At 48.3% G+C, this 18,753-nt stretch overlaps 1 protein-coding gene across 5 annotated transcripts in view; it reads left to right on the top strand.

Moving 5' to 3' along the window:
* Positions 1–18,753, top strand: part of Fbln7 (fibulin 7) — a 41,894-nt gene that overhangs the window by 10,530 nt on the left and 12,611 nt on the right. For 3 of the 5 annotated variants that reach the window (XM_045148214.1, XM_045148212.1, XM_045148210.1), the window contains exons 2-3: positions 8,417–8,588; positions 12,326–12,496. In XM_045148214.1, the coding sequence (XP_045004149.1) occupies positions 8,417–8,588; positions 12,326–12,496 (343 nt within the window). The remainder of the gene's footprint in view (positions 1–8,416; positions 8,589–12,325; positions 12,497–18,753) is intronic. The other 2 variants (XM_045148213.1, XM_045148211.1) reach the window with 1 other exon arrangement.

Below are 18,753 nucleotides of genomic sequence, written 5' to 3'. Positions count from 1 at the left end.
GGCAACCCTAGAGGAAAAGTACAGGGAAGTCCATGGGCCAACCTGGATCCTGTCTTATTTTTATTTCAAGGGGAAAAGTATAAAACTCCGGCTTTTTATTACATGAAAGATACTATAGATGGGGTGTCTTAAACAACAGACATTAATGTTCTCACAAGTTTAGAGACTGGAAGTCCAAGGTCAAGATTCCCATTGGCTTGCTTGCTGGTGAAGCCTCTTCCTGGCCTGTAGATGGCATTCCTTATACATACAGAGCAAATGACCATGGGTGCAGGACACATTTTTTAAAATGTCACTCATAATTTGACAGGGCTCAAACCCGCCAATTTCAGTAAGTAGGACCTATATCCCAAGGCAGTAACCCTTAGGGGGAAATGTGGGTTCCTTCCATGCACCACAATCTCCCGAGGAAGTGACCTGTGAGGAGTAAGACTCCAGAGCTCAGCCTGAGGCTCGATTGCCAAAGTTCACACGGAAGGCTTGGTGGGATGGGGCATGTTGGTGGTAAACAAAGGGGGACTGGGAAGGCCCCAAGCCACCATCGGTCCCACTTCTATCTGGCTGGCCACTGACTCAGCTGTTCCCCATGGAGGTAGGTTCTCTGCCTCATTGACCTGCCACAGAAGGAACAGGAGCATGGCCAGCCCAGGAGGAGCCCGTCCTGCTGCCATTCTAGAAGAATCCTAGAAGGTTGCAGAAAGGGTAGGGGCCAAGCAGGTGTACCTGCCACCTAGTGAGCCCCACCTGCCCCCAGGGAGTTAAGAGCACTGGGTGGCTCTCAGACTGACCTGATGAAATGGAAAGGGCCACTCACAGAGGTGTCTGTAGAATAGAAAAAGAAGGAGCCACAGCAGTCATTTGCATTGTTGTGTGAAACACGCTGACATGCGGGTGTCACCCGCCGTGTCAGGATCACCTCAGGACTCCCGCAGTTTGTGTCCTCTGTCTGACTGCGCATGACACGTGTGTTTCCTGGACATCCAAGCCTACCGCCAGGCCAGGTACTGTTCAGGCCCAGGTGGAAGCAAGGCAGTGTGGCGGGTGGTGACAACTGACAGCTTCTGGTCCATGTCCTGCTCGACCTCCTCCTGCCCCTGTGACTCACTTTCCTCCTTTGAAGGTTAGAGATGATAGGTCCCGTCTCATGGGCTGAGACGAGTTGGAAAGCCACAGCAGTCAGAGCGGGTGCAAGGCAAGAGCTCAGCACGTGGTGCAGGAGAGAAGCATGGGGCCAGCCCGACTCCAGCCGCCACACAGCTCGCGAGACGGGACGAGGACAAGTGAAGCCAGGAAAGTTCCTGAAAGCAGACAGAGGTATTGTGTTGGAGGATGGCCAACAGGCAAGTCTATAGTAAGCAAGTAAAAATGGAAAAACCAGAGCCCAAAGGACCAGAGGCAGGTTTTCTTGAGCAGAGCAGACAGCCAGGGTAAAGGCCCTGTGGTGGAAATGAACGTGCTGCGCTGGGGCAGGTGGCCCTGATCTGGAAGATAAAGGAGGCAAATAAGAAAGAGGACACAGCCCAGTGTGGTGGCACATGCCTTTAATCCCAGCACTCAGGAGGCAGAGGTAGGAGGATCATTGTGAGTTCAAGGCCACCCTGAGACTACATAGTGAATTCCAGGTCAGCCTCAGCCTGGGTTAGAGTGAGAATCTACCTCAAAAAACAAAACAACAACAAAAAAATAAAATAAAAAAATAAAGAGGACATAAGAGACCCATGTACACTTAGGCCTTGAACTCTTGAAATCACTTGCCTGGGTGGCGTAAGGCTTAGATACATTAGGCACATACCATACATTAGTGTGTATTATAGATATTTCCCATGGCCTTTGATCCTCTGGAGAGCCCTGGCTAATGCAGGGCCTTGGAAAGCTCACCAAATGAGTGTTCCCATTTCCCCAAGTGTCCACTGTCTCTGCTCTTGTGTGTGAGTGCCCAGTGGAAGAGTTACAACCCTTGACTTGGTCTAAAATTAAAGTTCTGGAGAAAGCTCCGCTTGGCCATGACTCAGCCACAGAGGGCTTCAAGCTTGGCTAGCAGGCACACATTGGCAAGTAGGCTCCATCCTTTCAAAGACCCAAAGCCATCCAAACATCTGTGTTCCCATTAAGAAAATGCTGACAGGACACGTAACTGTGGCTTAGGAGAAACCAGCCTGAGAGGCAGCCCCTCCAAGACAGCGGTCATCTGTGACCTCTGGGGTCTCAGGCCTCCTCTGTCACTGAAGTAGCTCTTGGGCTTGTTGCCAGGCCAAGCCATGTCAGCATAGTGAAGAGACCGTCCAGCCAGGTACATGGGAGCCAAGGTCTCCAGGACCACCCATATCTCATGCCCTCCATGCCCTCCTTGAAGGCTGCCCCCTTGCTTGCCAGTGTCTTGACAGCAGCCTCTTGGCCTTGGACTTCATTTATAATTGAGCCCAACACTGAGGAGGGCTGATGGGATGAGAAGGGCCAGGCCTACCAGGCCCTGGCATGGGGCTAGCTTGGGTGGCAAGGGGAGGGGGTCACACATCTTTGACTGTGTCCCCTCTGACCAGCAGATTGGGTTTGAGGACATAAAATATTGGTGGAGGCCTCTCTTTTCTGGGGGTGCTGGGTCTTTCTCAGAGAAAGGTGAGTATGGCAAGTTCTGAGGAGGCTTTGAACAAGTGAGAGTAGACTGGGGGAAGATAAACAGGGATATATATATCCCTGAGGAAGGGAGTGTACTTGGAGTATTGTCATCACTCTCTATTACCTTATGACACCCCTGCCCAGCTGTCAGCCTGCATGTTCCAGAACCATCCATGGTTGCAAAGACTGGTGGCACAGCGCCTGTGATGCCGGGCTGGCTCACATCTCTACAAATGAGATGAGGATGGTCATAACGGGAGTGATAGAGCTTGAGTTTCTCCCCAGAAATTGAGCAATTTCACTGTTTCTTCTTGGTTCTACTTGAAATGTCATTAATCCAAACAAATGGAGACTTTTCCCCAGGTTCATGTTAGTGGAATTTATATGTATGCACTATGTTTGTTTTGGTTTTAACTTTTGTTTTTCTAACTATGGATGCAAAGGCCTTCAGCATACTAGGCAAGAGCTCTACCACAGAACTGTACCTCCAGTCCTTAGAGCCAGGGTTTTGATTTTATTTGTTTTATTTTTATTTATTTATTTATTTTTGGTTTTTCAAGGTATGGTCTCTCTGGTCCAGGTTGACCTGGAATTAACTATGTAGTGTCAGGGTGGCCTTGAACTCAAGGAGATCTTCCTACCTCTGCCTCCCGAGTGCTGGGATTAAAAGCATGCACCACCATGCCCAGCTTGTTTTTATTTTTTGAGGCCCAACAGACTGGCCTTTTGTTAATGCAAGATGGGGTAAAGGGAAGGATTAGCACACCAGAGCCTCCAGCCACTGCAATTAAACTCCAGACACGTGTGCCACCTTGTGCACATGTGCAACCTTGTGCACTTGCATCACTGTGTATCTGGCTTATGTGGGACCTGGAGAGTTGAACATGGATCCTTAGGCTTCACAGGCAAGCTCTGAACTGCTAAGCCATCTCTCCAGCCCTAGAGCCAGGTTTTGAAGGGACAGCAATTTATAGCAGTTGAGGGGAATCTCTGTAAGAAAATGATTAAACATGAGAGTTCTTGAAGCCCCTAGGGAGAAAGTGAGGGACCTGGCAGAGCAGCTTCTTTGGCTTTGAGGTAGTTGGGGTACCTTTGCTTTTCCTTGCTATGGAATGCTCCTGCACGCCCTCTCTGGGGTTGAACTTTGCCGAGTCACAGTCTCATTGAGCTTTCTTACCAGGGAGGGAGTTCTGTTGAGGAAGAGTGGGCAGACCTGGGTCACCATGTACAAGTGGGGTTTGGGATCCTGTGATGGGGAGGGACTGCCCAAAGCCAGCTCATCACTGAAATTCATGCCTTCTTCCTGTCTCCCAGCCCCTGGCAGCCCTCTCAGGCTGACCTCAGCAAGGGCCACATTTGTGAACCTTTTGTTCCCATGCCTCTGCTCCTCCTGGCTCTGAGCAGGGGTTGGTAGTGAGTGTGGGATGGCAATGAGCAAACACTTGTGGGGGACAGGGGGCCCCTCTCGAGACAAAAAGAGCACACTGAGGACAAAACATGAAATCAAGACCAAGGTCAGGCACATGTGTCTGCTGATTGACGTCAAAGGGACAACGTGCCAATCGTGGAGAAAGAGCTGACAGAGCCTCGTGTGATGACCAAGCTGATGCAAGACGTTCAAGTGCGAGCTGGCGGGGCCCACTGTGAAAGCCAGGACCAAGGGGGAAGTGACCGCTGGTGTCTGGTCACAGCAGGTGGTCTTTGTTTTTCTGTTTTTTTGACTTATTTTGCAGGGCCTCCGCTTCCCCTGATCAAGCAAGATGATAAACAATGTTTAAAAGTGTAAACATTTGGGTTCTTTTTTAAAAAATTATTTTTATTTATTTATTTGACAGTGACAGAGAGAGAAAGAGGCTGGTAGAGAGAGAGAGAGAGAGAGAGAGAGAGAGAATGGGCACGCCAGGGCCTCCAGCCACTGCAAATGAACTCCAGACGCGTGCGCCCCCTTGTGCATCTGGCTAACGTGGGCTCTGGGGAATCGAGCCTCAAACCAGGGTCCTTGGGCTTCACAGGCAAGCACTTAACCGCTAAGCCATCTCTCCAGCCCTGGGTTCTTTTTTTTGTGGGGGGGGGGGACTCAAAAGACTGCCTTTTATGCTAGAAGGAGAGAGAGAAAGTAAGAGAAAGAGAGAGAATTGGTACCCCAGGGCCTCCAGCCATTGCAATCAAACTCCAGACGTGTGCACTCCCTTGTGCACGTGGGAGACCTTGTGTGCTTGCATGGCTGTGTGTCTGGTTTATGTGGGACCTGGAGAGTCAAACATGAGTCCTTAGGCTTCACAGGCAAGTGCCTTAACTCCTAAGCTATATTCCCAGCCCACATTTGGGTTCTTGGTCCCACCTCCATGAGCCTCTTGAACACTTGCCCCTGACCTGTCAGAGTTCCAGCCTCATTATCCCACTCTCAGATAGATTCAGTTCTACTGGGCCTGTGCTGAGCACAGCTAGAAGATTCTGAGCAAGGTTCCATGTCTAGCACTTTGGGATCAGGGGCCTTGCTGTCAGGAGCAGCTGCAACAGACCCTCAGGCTTCCTGTGGAAGGTGCTCATCCTCCCCATTCTGCTGGCCTCTGGCTCTGACTCAGCAGGCCAGCTTGCTGAGAGCACCCAGAATCTTCCTTGCACCATCCTGCAGAGGCTGGACACAGGAGTGGACTAGAGCCTTCCCTCCTCCCCCAGCAGGTCTCCGCAATGCTCTTGGCTCCTTTCTCACCCTAGACAGGTCTTACTGTGCTTGTTCATGAAGGCTTTAAGTTGTGACTGACGGGATGAGCATGTCTTGCTCCCAGTGACTACCCAGCGAAAAGGCAGCTGGGGCCTGGTGTCCTTGGAGCAGCAAGTGTCCCTAGAAGAAGAGGACAGGTACGCTTAGAGCCAGTAACACTGAGGTTAGAGAAACCTAGCTGCCCAGTGGCCAAGTGGCAACTGGGGCGCTTTCCCTCTGCATTCACACTTCCCTTCTTTTGTCACTTCCTGGATCCCCAGGTCCTCACCCCAGATTCTGGACCCAGTGTTTGCTCTTCCGAGCAGAGCCCTTGGCACCGAGGTCTCCTTGCACCAGTACAGAGCCCTTCCGTGTCCTCATGGGGAAGGCTGGGGGCCTGGCCACTAACCAACAGACCCTCCGCCAGCTGTCACAACCTGGCAGCTGCCTGCTGACTCAGGGTGATGAGGGATGTTTCCTGTATTCTCACCCCACTTCCTGTCCCCACTGCCAATCTCAAATTCGCATAGGGATTAGAAAGCTGCTCTAGGGGATGTTGGTTCAGTCGTGTTAATCCCTAGTGCAAGTTCATCAGTAAACCCATTCGCCACACTCGGGCCTGTGAGAACAAATGAGATGGCTCTTTTGGGGAAGGTTAGAAATCACAGATGCCCAGAACGACCACTGTGAAGCCATGTGATTCGGTTAGGTCATTGGATTTTTTTCAGCCGCCATCTTCCTATGTGACATGGAGACAAACGTAGTCACAATAATAATCACAAATAGAGACTGTCTTCTCCACAAGGAAGCTGCCAGGCAATTACTGAAGCCAGGAAGCCATCCTTTTGCTTTTCTCCATGGGAGGGATGTGGGCGTGGGAACTCGGGTCTGGTTGGGTTGGTGGTGCCGTGCTGGGCAGGTAGGAGCTGCGGGAGGTCATTGCCTGGTTACCCCAGAACCTTCGTGGGAAGGACAGCTGACAGTGGGGGAGGAGGCAGGAAGACAAACAAGCTTCCCTTCATGGCTATGCCTCATCAGGCCCTGGTTGTGGCAGAGGCCAAGGAGCTCCTGTGGATTAACGAGTTCCAGAGGCAATTGGTAACTCAACTTTGTCAAAAGAACCCATTGAATCCAGCCAGTGAGTCATCTGTTTGGTGGAAGTTCCTAGGTGCAGCGGCCTGGCAGGCTCCCTGGGAGAGTGACCAGAGCTCTGCTTCCACCGTGGCTGTGGTGGCCATCCGCTGTGAGGTTGGACACGACCCAGGCTGTGGAGGCCACATGTCTCAGCTGCCCCACTGGCTTTTAGACTTTTTTTTTTAAATAATAAAACTAGTTTGCATTGAACAAAAATTTTCAGGGTAAAATAAATGGTCTTTAAGCTTATCCCTAAAGAAAGGCATCATCACAGTGTTGACGCCTGGGTCTGAAATACCAGGCAGGTCCGATAGGTTGTGCTTTGTAACACGTAGCCTACAACTGAATGAAAATGACCTTGCCCAGACCTGTTTAGCCCACAAGGTCAACATCCTCTCAAGCCCCACTGGACATGTCCTTTCTTTATTCTTTTTTCATGTCTTGGCACTTGAAGGCAATAGAGGTTAAAAGAAAACCTTGTGATTCTAATCATTAAGTATGAGAATCAAGTTGCCTTCAGTTCGTTACAGTTCTCTTCTCCTTGTTGGGACAAAACATCTGACCAAAAGCAGCTTATGCAAAGAAAAGGTTTATTTCCAGCCCACAGTTTTGAGGGACAGTTTCGTCATGGTAAGGACAGCATGGCAGGAGGAGGAAGCTGGCTCACATTGTCACATATCAGCAGGAAGGAAGCAGCAAGCTGCGTGAACTGCTGGCATGTGCAAGCAGGGCAGGACTATAAAATCCCAAGGTCCGCCCTTAACAACACATCTCCTCGAGCAAGGCTCCACTGTCCAGCAGCTGGTGGCTAAATAGGAGGCTTAATCACAAGCGCGTGGGGCTCTGGAGGACATTGCACATTCAAACCACCACAAAGTTAGAGGGTCTTTGTCAATGATAAGTAAATCCTCTTCATTTGCTTGTGCATTCACATGCATGTATGTATGTATGTGATATACATACAGGTATATGTGAGGGCACACATATGTGCAGATGCACATGCACATGCGTATGCACATGCATATATGTATGTGGAGGCCAGAGGACAAGTGTTGTTCCTCAGATACAAATCCAGTAAATCCAAAATTCATCTCTTTATGAGACTGAATCTCTCATTGGCTGGAGTTCACTAATTAGGCCAGTGATCCCCAGAGTTCCTCCTGTCTCTGCCTCCCTGGAGCTGGGATTACAGACATGCACCATGACAGCCCATCTTTTTATGTGGGTTCTGGGAATTAAACTCACGTCCTCATGCTTGTGTTGCCGCTGCAGATGAACACACCCCTTGGCATGCAATACATGGGTGTCACCACGTGGACACATACATGTGCATACACCACACATACACACTGCACACATATACCACATTGCACCCACACACAAGCAAAAACAAGCCATCAAAGTGGGCATTGACTTTTATTGAATGCCACTTTGAGTGTATTGTATTTTTTTCTTATTTTCCCTGTTATATCTTTAAAAGCATAGAAACTATTGGACTTCCTTTTTTGATGTTTTGTTTTAATGCTTTTCAAAATGTTCAGGGAGAGAGTAGGGAAAAGTTCCCCCAGCACAGATTTCAGAGCCTAACTCAGAGTGAGGAATTAGTGTCTTTTGGAGGAACAGACCAGTGATTATAAGGAACTTCAAGTTCAAATAGTTACTCCACCACCTACTCATTTAGTCACCAGTTCTGCCCTTGTTTTGTTTTGCTGAGGGGTGAGCTGGGGCTATGCTCTGTGTTCTTGGGGCTGTTGCCTGGTAACATAACTGGGTAGATGCTGTTGTCCAGGTGGAGTGCTGAGCAGGGAAGGGTGCGACCGCCTCAGGAGGCCACTTTCACACAGTGCTTTGCAAACCAGGCCAGTTTGGACCCTGTGGTTTGGAGGATTTCTGCGAGCCTGGAGCAGGAGGTTGGGAGGGAGCCATGTGCTATGGGTGCTGGTCTCGTCTCTCTCTCTCTAGAACTGTCTCAACAAACAGCAACTCCTCACTGCCATCCGCCAGTTGCAGCAACTGCTAAAGGGCCAGGAGACCCGCTTTGCAGAGGGCATCCGCAACATGAAGAGCCGGCTGGCAGCACTGCAGAACTCCGTGAGCAGGGTGGCCCCGGCAATGCCCCCAGGTGGGTTCCCAGGTCAGCACTGCAGGGGCCATGGCACATTGCCCATGCGCCTCCCGGTGGTTCTCCCCTCCCCCCGCTGCGCCTCCCTGGTTAGAATGTGTGTTTGCACCCGCATAAAGCCAGATGCAGAGTGGTCATTTGCAGCAGCTGGAGGCCCTAGTGTGCCCATTTTTTTTTCTCTCTTTGTGCTTGCAAATAATAAATACTTAAAAAAATAAAATAAAAGGTTTTTGTTGGGCTAGAGAGATGGCTTAGTGGTCAGGCCCGGGTTTGATTCCCCAGTACTCATGTCAAGCCAGATGCATAAAGTGGCCCATGTGTCTGGAGTTCATTTGCAGAGGCAGGATGTCCTGTTATGTCCATACACATTTTCTTTCACTCTGCCCCTCCCTTTCTTGCTAACAAATAAAATAAAAATAGGTTTATATATTTATTTCTTTTTTGGCTTTTCAAGGTAGGGTCTCACTCTAGTTCAGGCTGACCTGGAATTCACTATGTCAGGTTGGCCTTGAACTCAAGATGATCCTCCTATGTCTGCCTCCCAAGTGCTGGGATTAAAGGCGTGCACCACCATGACTGGCTAAATAAAAACAGTTTTAAAAAGAGTTCCTGTTGCTTCTCACCTTCCCCACATCTGATGGTCACCCATTTCACCTGTGTGTTTTGAGGCATGGTCTCCTATAACCCAAGCTGGCCTGGAATTCACTAGCTGAAGAAAACCTTGAGCTCCTGATCTTCCGGCCCTGCCTCCCAGGGACTGGTATTTATAGGCGTGCACCACCACACGCAGGGCATTTCTACTTATAGCTTTTCATTCTGGGCTTTATAGCTACCATGTTACCAATAATCCCCTAGAATTGCCAAAAAGCACCACTTTCAGAACATCGCTGAACATTTCCCTTACCTCTCCCACCCAGGAGGCAACAGCAGCAGACTCCTGTTTTCCTTTGGTTTCTATTTTTATTTTTGATGTAACAGGCTATGTTTCAGATGGGGCTTAAGTCCACAGTAAGACTGCAGCGAAGGCACTGAGATGTCCCACATGCCCTCCACACATATCTCTGTGCCCTGCCCTGCACCAGCATGTTACACTGGTCATAGCAGGTGAACCAGCCTGGTTCAGTGGAGATGGAAAGAAGGGATGAAGACAAGTCCCAGTTGTCCGGTGAGGATGCAGCTCTGACCCGGGCACTTTTGCTGCATTGTCCTGGTAACAGCTTTCACATGGACAAAGCCAAGAGGTGGACGCTAGTTTTCCTTTGGTCTGAGATTCACTGGACAGAGGACTGTCATCACATTTGTTCTAAGCCGTCAGCCTATGGCATATCTGACATCACTGACTGCTTGTAGACACATTTCCTGCCGGCCTCTTCTGTTGTGTGAGGCGAAGTTTCCCGGGGAAGGTATTGCGTTTCCTAGTTCATCAGCGGTTGTACTAGCAAATCCAGTCTCCATAGCACCAAGTCAGTTTCTGTTTTTCTAGGCTGCTCTGCCAGGGAAATGGGGCTCAGGAGGCCCTGTCCAGCCCTTGGAGGGGCTCCACACAGCAGGCACGCGGCATGTTTTTCTTCCCTGCTACAGATAGGGAAATTGAGGCCAGGAGAAATGGTTTGGCAGCTACAGGTTCTGATGTAGTAATCGTTTTTTCTTCTTAAAGGCTGGAGTCTATGGGGCCTTCCTGTTTTTATGGGATTGCAAAGAGCAACCTAAGGTCCTGGCATGTGATAGATGAGCTTTTGGAGAATGTGCGATAAAAGTGCCCTGCCCTGGGGTTGAGGAACTAGCTCAATGGTAAAGTGCTTACCTTGCAAGCATGAGACCTGAGTTGTATCCCAAGAACTCATGGGGAAAAAAAAAAAAAAACAAATATAGTGATGCATGCCTCATTTCCCTGGTGTCTCTTATTAGTCGCTGATCTCATTTCTTACACATTTACCTCGTTCTGGGGGGGACAGTGGAGGGAGTTTCCATGACACCATAGACTCTTCAGGACGTGGTCATAAAATGTATCAACCAGGGCCATTTCCTCATGTCCCTGCTGGAGCAAAGGCCTTTAGCTCCCTTTAGGAAAATGATTGTAATTTTATTTTTATTTATTTATTTTTGAAGTAGGGTCTCATTCTAGCCCAGGCTGACCTGCAACTCGGTCTGTAGTTCTAGGCTGGCCTGGAACTCACAGCAGTCCTCCTACCTCTGCCTCTTGAGTGCTGGGATTAAAGGCGTGTGCCCTACTGTAATGATTTTAACTCATTCACATCATTGATTCATTTTGCCCACGTTTATCTGTTAGTGCTAGACACATTCAGGCACATTTACCTGTGTGTTGTTTCTGCAGGTAGTTAAATATTTCTTCCTCATTCCCAAGGAGACTCTACTCCCTTTCCCCCAGAGTACTTTAAATCTTTCAACACAACAAGGTATTGACTTTTCTCTCCCCTTATTTCCTTCCTTCCTTCCTTCCTTCTTTCCTTCCTCCTTCCTTCCTTCTATCTATCCTTCTTTCCTTCCTTCTTCCCTTTCCCCTTCCTTTTCTTCTTTCTCCCTTTCTCCCTCTCTCTCTTTTCTTTTAGATAGGGTCTATGGAGCACAAACTGGCTTCCAACTCACTGTGTAGTCAAGGATGGCCTTGGACCCCTGATTCTTCTGTCTATGCTTCTCAAATGCTTAGATGACAGGTATGCACTGTCATGGCCAGCTAAGGTGGTAGATTTTTTTTTTAAGAACTATAGAGCCATTTATTTTAGGCTCTGAAACATCACCCAGTAAGCCCTCAACCTTGGGACTTAAGCTGTTTCCTTCTCACAGTAAAGGCAGGTGACCCAGCAATAGTGACATCTCCCAAAAACCCAGGGCCACTGAGAAAACCTGGAGGTGCCATCTCCTCTTCACATCCCCATCTAGGCTGCCATGGCTTCCATATGAAGGACCCCAACTGTGTCTGGCCCAGGGGGAACATTGGGGCAGACAGCCACAGTGACACCCTGGCTTCTGGAGGACTGAATTTATTCACTGATGTGTCCCAAGTGCCTCATCTAGTGTCTGGCACCTAGTAAGAATTCGGTAAATCATGTTTCTTTCCAGAGTCGTTTATAGACCATACCCTGTGTGCCATGCACTTGGCTGAGGACATGGGCCAGACTGAAGTCAGCAGATAATGCTGACAAGAAGCATGGAGACAGGCCTCTCGGATGGCAAACGCTACAAATAAAGGAGTTGGCACCTAGGAAAGTGAGTTCTTGGCCAGCATGGTGTCCAGAGACCCTGCTGGGATGTGGTGGCATTTGAGGAGTGACCTAAAGAGGAGAAAGGAGCTGGCCAGGAAAGAACATTCCAGGCAAAGAGAAGAAGAAAGATTGGGTCTTGCAGTGGGGCTGAGCTTGTGGAAGAGACTTATGGAGCCTGGTGGGGTGAAAGCTCAGAGGAAGCAGAGGTGGGTGGCTGTGCTAATCTCTGGGAATGTAAAGGACCTTCTCACTACTGAAGAAGAGTCTGACCATCAGCATGGCACTGCCAGGCCCTACACATAATCCTTAAAGTCTCTGAACCTCAACTCCTTCATCTTTCAGTAGAATGACATCACATTCCTTTCTTATCCCAAGTAGTGCTGGAAAGTTCCATGACACGTGACAGTTAGAATGTTGAGCCCACAGCAGGTACCCAACAGAGTGGGAATCTTGTCAGTGAAATGGATGCCAATATGGCTGTGGGCCAGAGGGAAGGGCTCCTAATTCTTCCTCTTCTCCTTATAGTTTCCTGCCCATCTCTGAATGCCCCTGTGGATGGCAGAAAGTTCGGAAGCAAGTACTCAGTGGATCATGAAGTGCATTTTACCTGCAACCCTGGCTTCCAGCTGGTTGGGCCCAGCAGCGTGGTGTGTCTAGACAACGGTACCTGGACGGGGGAGCAGCCCCGCTGCAGAGGTACGGCCATTCCTTCCCTTCCACTGTCCAGTGTGGGGCCGGCTCACCAGATAGGACACTGCCTGATTCTTTAATTATTCCTCAAGCATGGAACAAGGGACCAGGTCTGATGCCTCATCTCCACGTCAGACCTGGACTGGTATCTCTCTGCATCAGTTTGCTCAGCTCTTATAACTGTCTAGTCTTGTTTGCCTACAGGGAATTTGGGCACTGAGTGGTTAAAGAATTTACTCCTGGGTACACTGCTGGCATGGTGAGTGGGTACTCTGTCCCCAGAATCTTTGCTTCTCAGTGACTCACCCTGCCTCTGGTGATTACAGCTTACGGACTTTTTTTTTTTTTTTTTGAGACATTGTCTCATATAGTTCAGGCTGGCCTCGAACTCACTATGTAGCCAAGCATGGCCTTAAACTCAAGATCCTCCTGTCCTCACCTTCTATACCTTCCAAGTGTTGTGATTACAGATGGCAGCCCTTTGCCTGTCTGGTTATTGGATCTTATCAAGAATAGATCTTAGCCCTGTGTGACATGTCACCCTTAATATAATCCCAGCACTTGGGAGACAGAGAGAGGCAGATTGTAGTCCAAGGCCAGCCTGGGCTGCATAGTGAGTTTCAGGCCGGTCTGTGTTACTGAGGAAAACCTTGTTTAAAAAACAAAAATGAGGACTGGAGAGATGGCTTAATGATTAAGGTGCTTGCCTGCAAAGCCAACGGACCCATGTTCAATTCCGTAGGACCCATGTAAGCCAGATGCACAAGGTGATGCATGCAGCTAGAGTTCGTATGCAGGGCTGGAGGCCCTGGCGCGCCCATTCTCTCTGTCTGTATGTGCTTTTCTCCTTCCCTCCCCCCTCTCTCTCATAAGTAAATAAATAAGAAAATGAAACAAAACAAAATGGAATGGGATCTTACCAATGTAGGGACAGTGAGCCACCTGGATTAGGGGAGAGGGACTGTTTTGCCCTGGGACTACAGGCTGTTTGTGAAGCTGCTGGTGTCTTCTGGGGCAGAGGTGTCCTTTGGGTGTGGACAGCTCTGGGAGAGACCTTTGCTGGTGAGAGAGGCATAGAAGGGCTTCTCTGCTCTCTGCTAGGTTTGAGGATGTACTTTTTTTCTGTTTTGACACAGAGCAAGGTGAGATTGGCACACATAACCTCATGGCATTTCAAGAGTCTAGATCATAGTCAAAAAATCGTGGATACTAGTCATTGCCCATCCTATCTTCTGGGACAGAATGTCCATTATTTCAGTCAGAGTTGAAGCGGAACATAAATGTTAAATAAACGCAAAGTGCTGTGTGGAGAGGGAACTTTTTTATTTTGAAAAAAGGGTTTCTTTATTTTGGCCAGCAACTTTAAATTTTGGCCTTAAGTGATCCTTGTACTTCAGTGTCCCAAGTTGGAGGGAATATAAGTGTGTGCCACCATGCCTGGCAGAAAAGAACTTTGAATGCTTAAAAATCTTGAAAACATAATGTCACCCCTCCCCCAAAATATGGCATCTCTAAAGATGACTGTGGATTGACACCCGGGACAGCCAACATTGTTCATGGTCCCAGGCTTCTCCTCCCAGTATCCCAGAAGGAGTGATGCTGGGAAGTCTGGTTACAGGTACTAGCAGTCAGACCTCACTGGTACCCAGCCAGACAATAAATCACGTACCACAGACACACCCAGGGATCTGCCATCATCTGGGGTTTAGCCATGGCTCTGAAAGAATTCTATCCAGTTAAACACATCATGGATGATAAACTATAGCAGTGGAGGTGTGAACACAAGATATATTCTTTTCACTGCTCTGGGCATTTGTATTTTTTAACTTCCAGACTGAGTTACATAGCCAGTGGATGTCTTTCTCTGTCCATTCAATGCTTTTCTGGTCCATACACACAGCCATCTGTGGTCTGCTCCGGTTACCCGTGCACTTGCTGCCTTATACCCCGAAGCTTTGGCAATGCTTGGCAGCCCTTCCGGAGATCAGTCACGAAGGGTAGACTCTCCCTGGAGGAGCAGACGGTCCTGCTTGCTATGATGACCTTCCCATGGCCTCACACGGTGCTCCCCTGCTGCTTGTCCTTGAGCTTACAAGCTAATTCCCAGTTCATCATGTGTTCCTTATCTCCTATCTTTCCCTAGCTTCATCCCAGCCTTCATCCCTAACCTCCAAGCCAGAAGACTTCCACCAGGGCTATATTTACTGACTAAAATTTGGGAAGGATCTTGTCAGAGAACTATATGGTGGCCAGTCCACAGTGTGATCTCGGATGTTTTCCATCTTTCCGAACATGAACTGGGCCAGGAAATGTACCCTGTGCTGTGAGGAAACCAAATATTTGCATGTCACAACCAAGCTGTTTAAGCAGCTGCTGACACGGCCTCTCCCGAGTTGGCAGACTGTGTCTCCACTGACACTTCTGTTCTTAGCAAGGACTTATTTGATTAATGGATGTTGTCTCAGCAAAGAGCCTCAAAGCAATGTCAGCCAAGCATATCAAGCGGGAGAAATAATGTTTCTATGTGCTGTTGGATGGGCAGTTGTGACAGTCATGTGTTTGTGTGTGTGTGTGTGTGTGTGTGTGTGTGTGTGTGTGGTGTGCATGTATATGTGCAGATGAACAAGCATGCAGAGGCCAGAGGTCCTCTGTGTCATCAAGTGTCCTCCTTATCACTTCTCTACGTTATTTCCGTGAGACAGAGTCTCTCCAGAGCCTGGAATTTAACATTCTTGGGCTAGGCTGGATGGTAAGTGAGCCCCAGCCACCCTCCTGTCTGCGGCCACCTCGGCAGCACTGGGGTTCCAGGCAGGCACAGCCCCGCTCGGCTTTTCATGTGAGGGCTGGGGTCTGAACTCGAGCCCTCATGCTGCATGCCGCACACTGACGCTCTGAGACGTCTCCCCAGGCCTCTGACGGTCCTGGCGGCGAGAACGGGACTCAGGCTGCAGTCCAGCAGTCTAGTTTAGAACCACGTCCGCAGCTGTGGAGTGCACCCACTTTGTTTTCCACCCCTACAGCCTTGTCACTGTGTGTTGTGACCACAGGGAGTAATAATCTTAATTACAGGGGTTCACTGCAAGACCCAGAATGTCAGTGTCAGTAAAATGCCTCACATCACATTATTAATGATCCCTTACCATCTCCTCAGCCAACTGCTTGGAAGGGGGGTGATGAGCCCAACTTGGCACAGAAAGAAATTACCCATAATGATGCCATTAAAGACACAGTGGGCAGAGTTAGGCTCCAGAAGTCACAGTGGAAAGCACCCATTTGGCTTCCTGGATTATTTTCTTTTACTTCTCTGCAGGGCATGTTTTTAAAATGTGAGGCTTGGGCTGGAGAGATGGCTTAGCGGTTAAGCGCTTGCCTGTGAAGCCTAAGGACCCCGGTTCGAGGCTCGGTTCCCCAGGTCCCACGTTAGCCAGATGCACAAGGGGGCGCATGCGTCTGGAGTTCGTTTGCAGAGGCTGGAAGCCCTGGCGCGCTCATTCTCTGTCTCTCCCTCTATCTGTCTTTCTCTCTGTGTCTGTCACTCTCAAATAAATAAATAAATAAATAAATTTAAAAAAATGTGAGGCTTTCTGAGTTGAGGAACCATATTCAAAGAGTTTTACTATTTGACAAAGGGGAAAACAAGGAAGCTTGAAGGCCCATATTCTCAATTCTAACACTCAGGAGGTAGAGGCAGGAGGATCAGGTGTTCAAGATCACCCTCAGCTACATAACAAGTTTGATCTAGCCTGGTCTACATAAGACCCTGTCTTGAAACAAACAAACTAACTAACTAACTAATTAACTAACTACCAGTGCTGGACAGATGGCTCAGTAAAAGGCACTTGCTACAAATCCTGCTTGACTGTGTTCAATTCCCAAGCTGCCCAAGAAAGCCAAACACAGAAAGTGGCCAATAGTCTGTTGTTCATTTGTAGCAGCAAAAGGCCCTGGCATCCCTCCACCCCAGATGCAGATAAATAAATGACTTTTTAAAACTTGAGAAATGTTAATACCTTTATTATTCACCACCATCCCTCCATGCTAGACAAAAATGTTTTTTGTCCTTAGTCTTACTTAAAAAACTTTTTATTTCATTCATTCAACCAGTCTTCAGTGAGCACCAGCTATGCACAAAGCATGGTGCCAAAGGCTTCATCAGGGACTCTAGCCCCAGCCTCGAGGGGCTCACATTCACCGCAGGGAGACAAAACGAAGCAAACCACCAAGCCCAGTGGTGGCGGGTGAGTTGGTGTTTGGGGCTTTAAAGGGTTCTAAGGTTCTAATGAGTGACACAGAGAGTGAATTACATGAGAGCAAGAGACAGTGGAGGGCCTCTCTGAGGAGGTGGCAGTGCTGAGAGAAGGATTTGAAGGATCGACTCCATGCAAAGAGCGGGTGAGTGGGCCACATGAGGATGCCTCCATTCCTGGGAGAGGAAGTGGCACATGCACAAGCCCCATGGAAGGGACCTAATTGGCATGTCCTAGGAAATGAGAAAAAACAAACACAGAACTTGTCACTGGGATTGTGTGTGAAATGAGCAAGGTGTGGTGGAAGGACACACAGGCCAGGGAGTTCAGTTGTGGGGCTCGGTGGACAATGGGCTTTAGTTCTCAGCACAAGCAATAGGTTTAGAACAAGGGGTTTCATGGCTAGATTTTCAGTAGATCACTGCTGTGCAGAGAATGCACTTCTGCTGTGAACTGTGAAAGGGTGACAAGTGTGGAAACCCAGAAACCATTTGATTGACTGCTGGAGAAATCCAGGAGAGAGCATGGCAAACGAGACTTTGAAATATTCAGAGAGAACTGATGGATTTGCTGATTCCCCTGTGGGCTCTGAGCCAAGAGGTGACGAGGCTCGAAGGCCTTTATAGACATAGTGAAGATTGGGTAGCAGGCGTGGGTCATGGACCAGAATTCCATTTGGACATGCCAAGTTTGGAGGTCTGTGCAGCATCAAGGGGACCATTAATTCCACACTTCTGTCAGGTGGATGGTGGGCATAATGGTGGGCTTAGGGAGAGTTCAAGGAGACGGAGGACAGGAGATATGCGCATTGGAGTTAGTACACAACATAGTATTCGAATAATCCCATGGACACTAATGATAGGTGTACCCACCCTGAGAGGGGAAGCTTAGGTCAGAGATCCGCTAAGCCATCTCCCCAGCCCCAAACACCACAACTTTCTAAACATAACTTTTCATGACCATGAAGTACTTCCTCATAAGGGCTTCAGTGTTTTATTGAGTGATCCTTCTCCTGTTTCCAGGTTTTCATAATCATAAATAATACCAAGAACTTAAACAGCATTGTAATTAGGAAAGCTCTCTACATGTAAAAGTATAGACAATAGGAGGAGTATCTTAAATGCCAAAAACCGCCCAGTTAGCTCTCAAACAATAAAATCCTTAGTATCGTAACAATACCTAATTAAGCTTAAATTCCCCCAATTGTCTTACATATTTTTAGTACTTTGATTTAATTTGTTGTTATGTCGCTTATGTCTTGGGGGAGTGTTACATCCTACTGATGTCTCTTCTAGGTGTAACTGTTTGGCATTGCCACATAATATTGCCATCTACAAAGTTCACTCTGGAGAACTGTGCCATTAGACCTGAGGATTTTATAAAATCATCCTTTTCTAATTAGAATAGTTAACAAATATTTGTTATGGAAGGATATAAACAAGTATAACTAAGCAAAGAAAAATCGCCCATAAGCTAATTTTGCACTCAGAGAAAATTCTATTGATCTTTTAACGTTTTATTTTTATTTATTTATTTGACAGAAAAAGAGGGAGAGAGAAAGAGAGAATGGGCACACCAGAGCCTCCAGACTCTGCAAACTATCTCTGGACACTTGTGCCCCCTTGTGCATCTGGCTAACGTGGGTCCTGTGGGTCCTGGGGAATTGACCCAGGGTCCTTTGGCTTTGCAGGCAAACACCTTAATGGCTAAGCCATCCCTCCAGCCTTCTATTGATTTTTTTTTTTTTTTTTGAGGTAGGGTCTCACTCTGGTGCAGGCTGACCTGGAATAAACCATGTAGTCTCAGGGTGGTCTCAGCGTCCTCCTACCTCTGCCTCCCGAGTGCTGGGATTAAAGGAATGTGCCACTACACCCAGCCCTCTATTGATCTTTTAAGCTATAGCTTTCTATAGAGTTTTTCCACAGGAAAACCCCATTTTTGATCATAATGGAAAAAAAAAACAAGTGGGAATTTTAGAGTAATGAAGCTACTAAAGCTATGTTAGAAAACTTACTA

Source organism: Jaculus jaculus, chromosome 4 (assembly GCF_020740685.1).
Source record: "Jaculus jaculus isolate mJacJac1 chromosome 4, mJacJac1.mat.Y.cur, whole genome shotgun sequence".
In the NCBI taxonomy this organism is placed as follows: domain Eukaryota; kingdom Metazoa; phylum Chordata; class Mammalia; order Rodentia; family Dipodidae; genus Jaculus; species Jaculus jaculus.
This window is presented reverse-complemented; position numbering and strand designations above follow the sequence as displayed.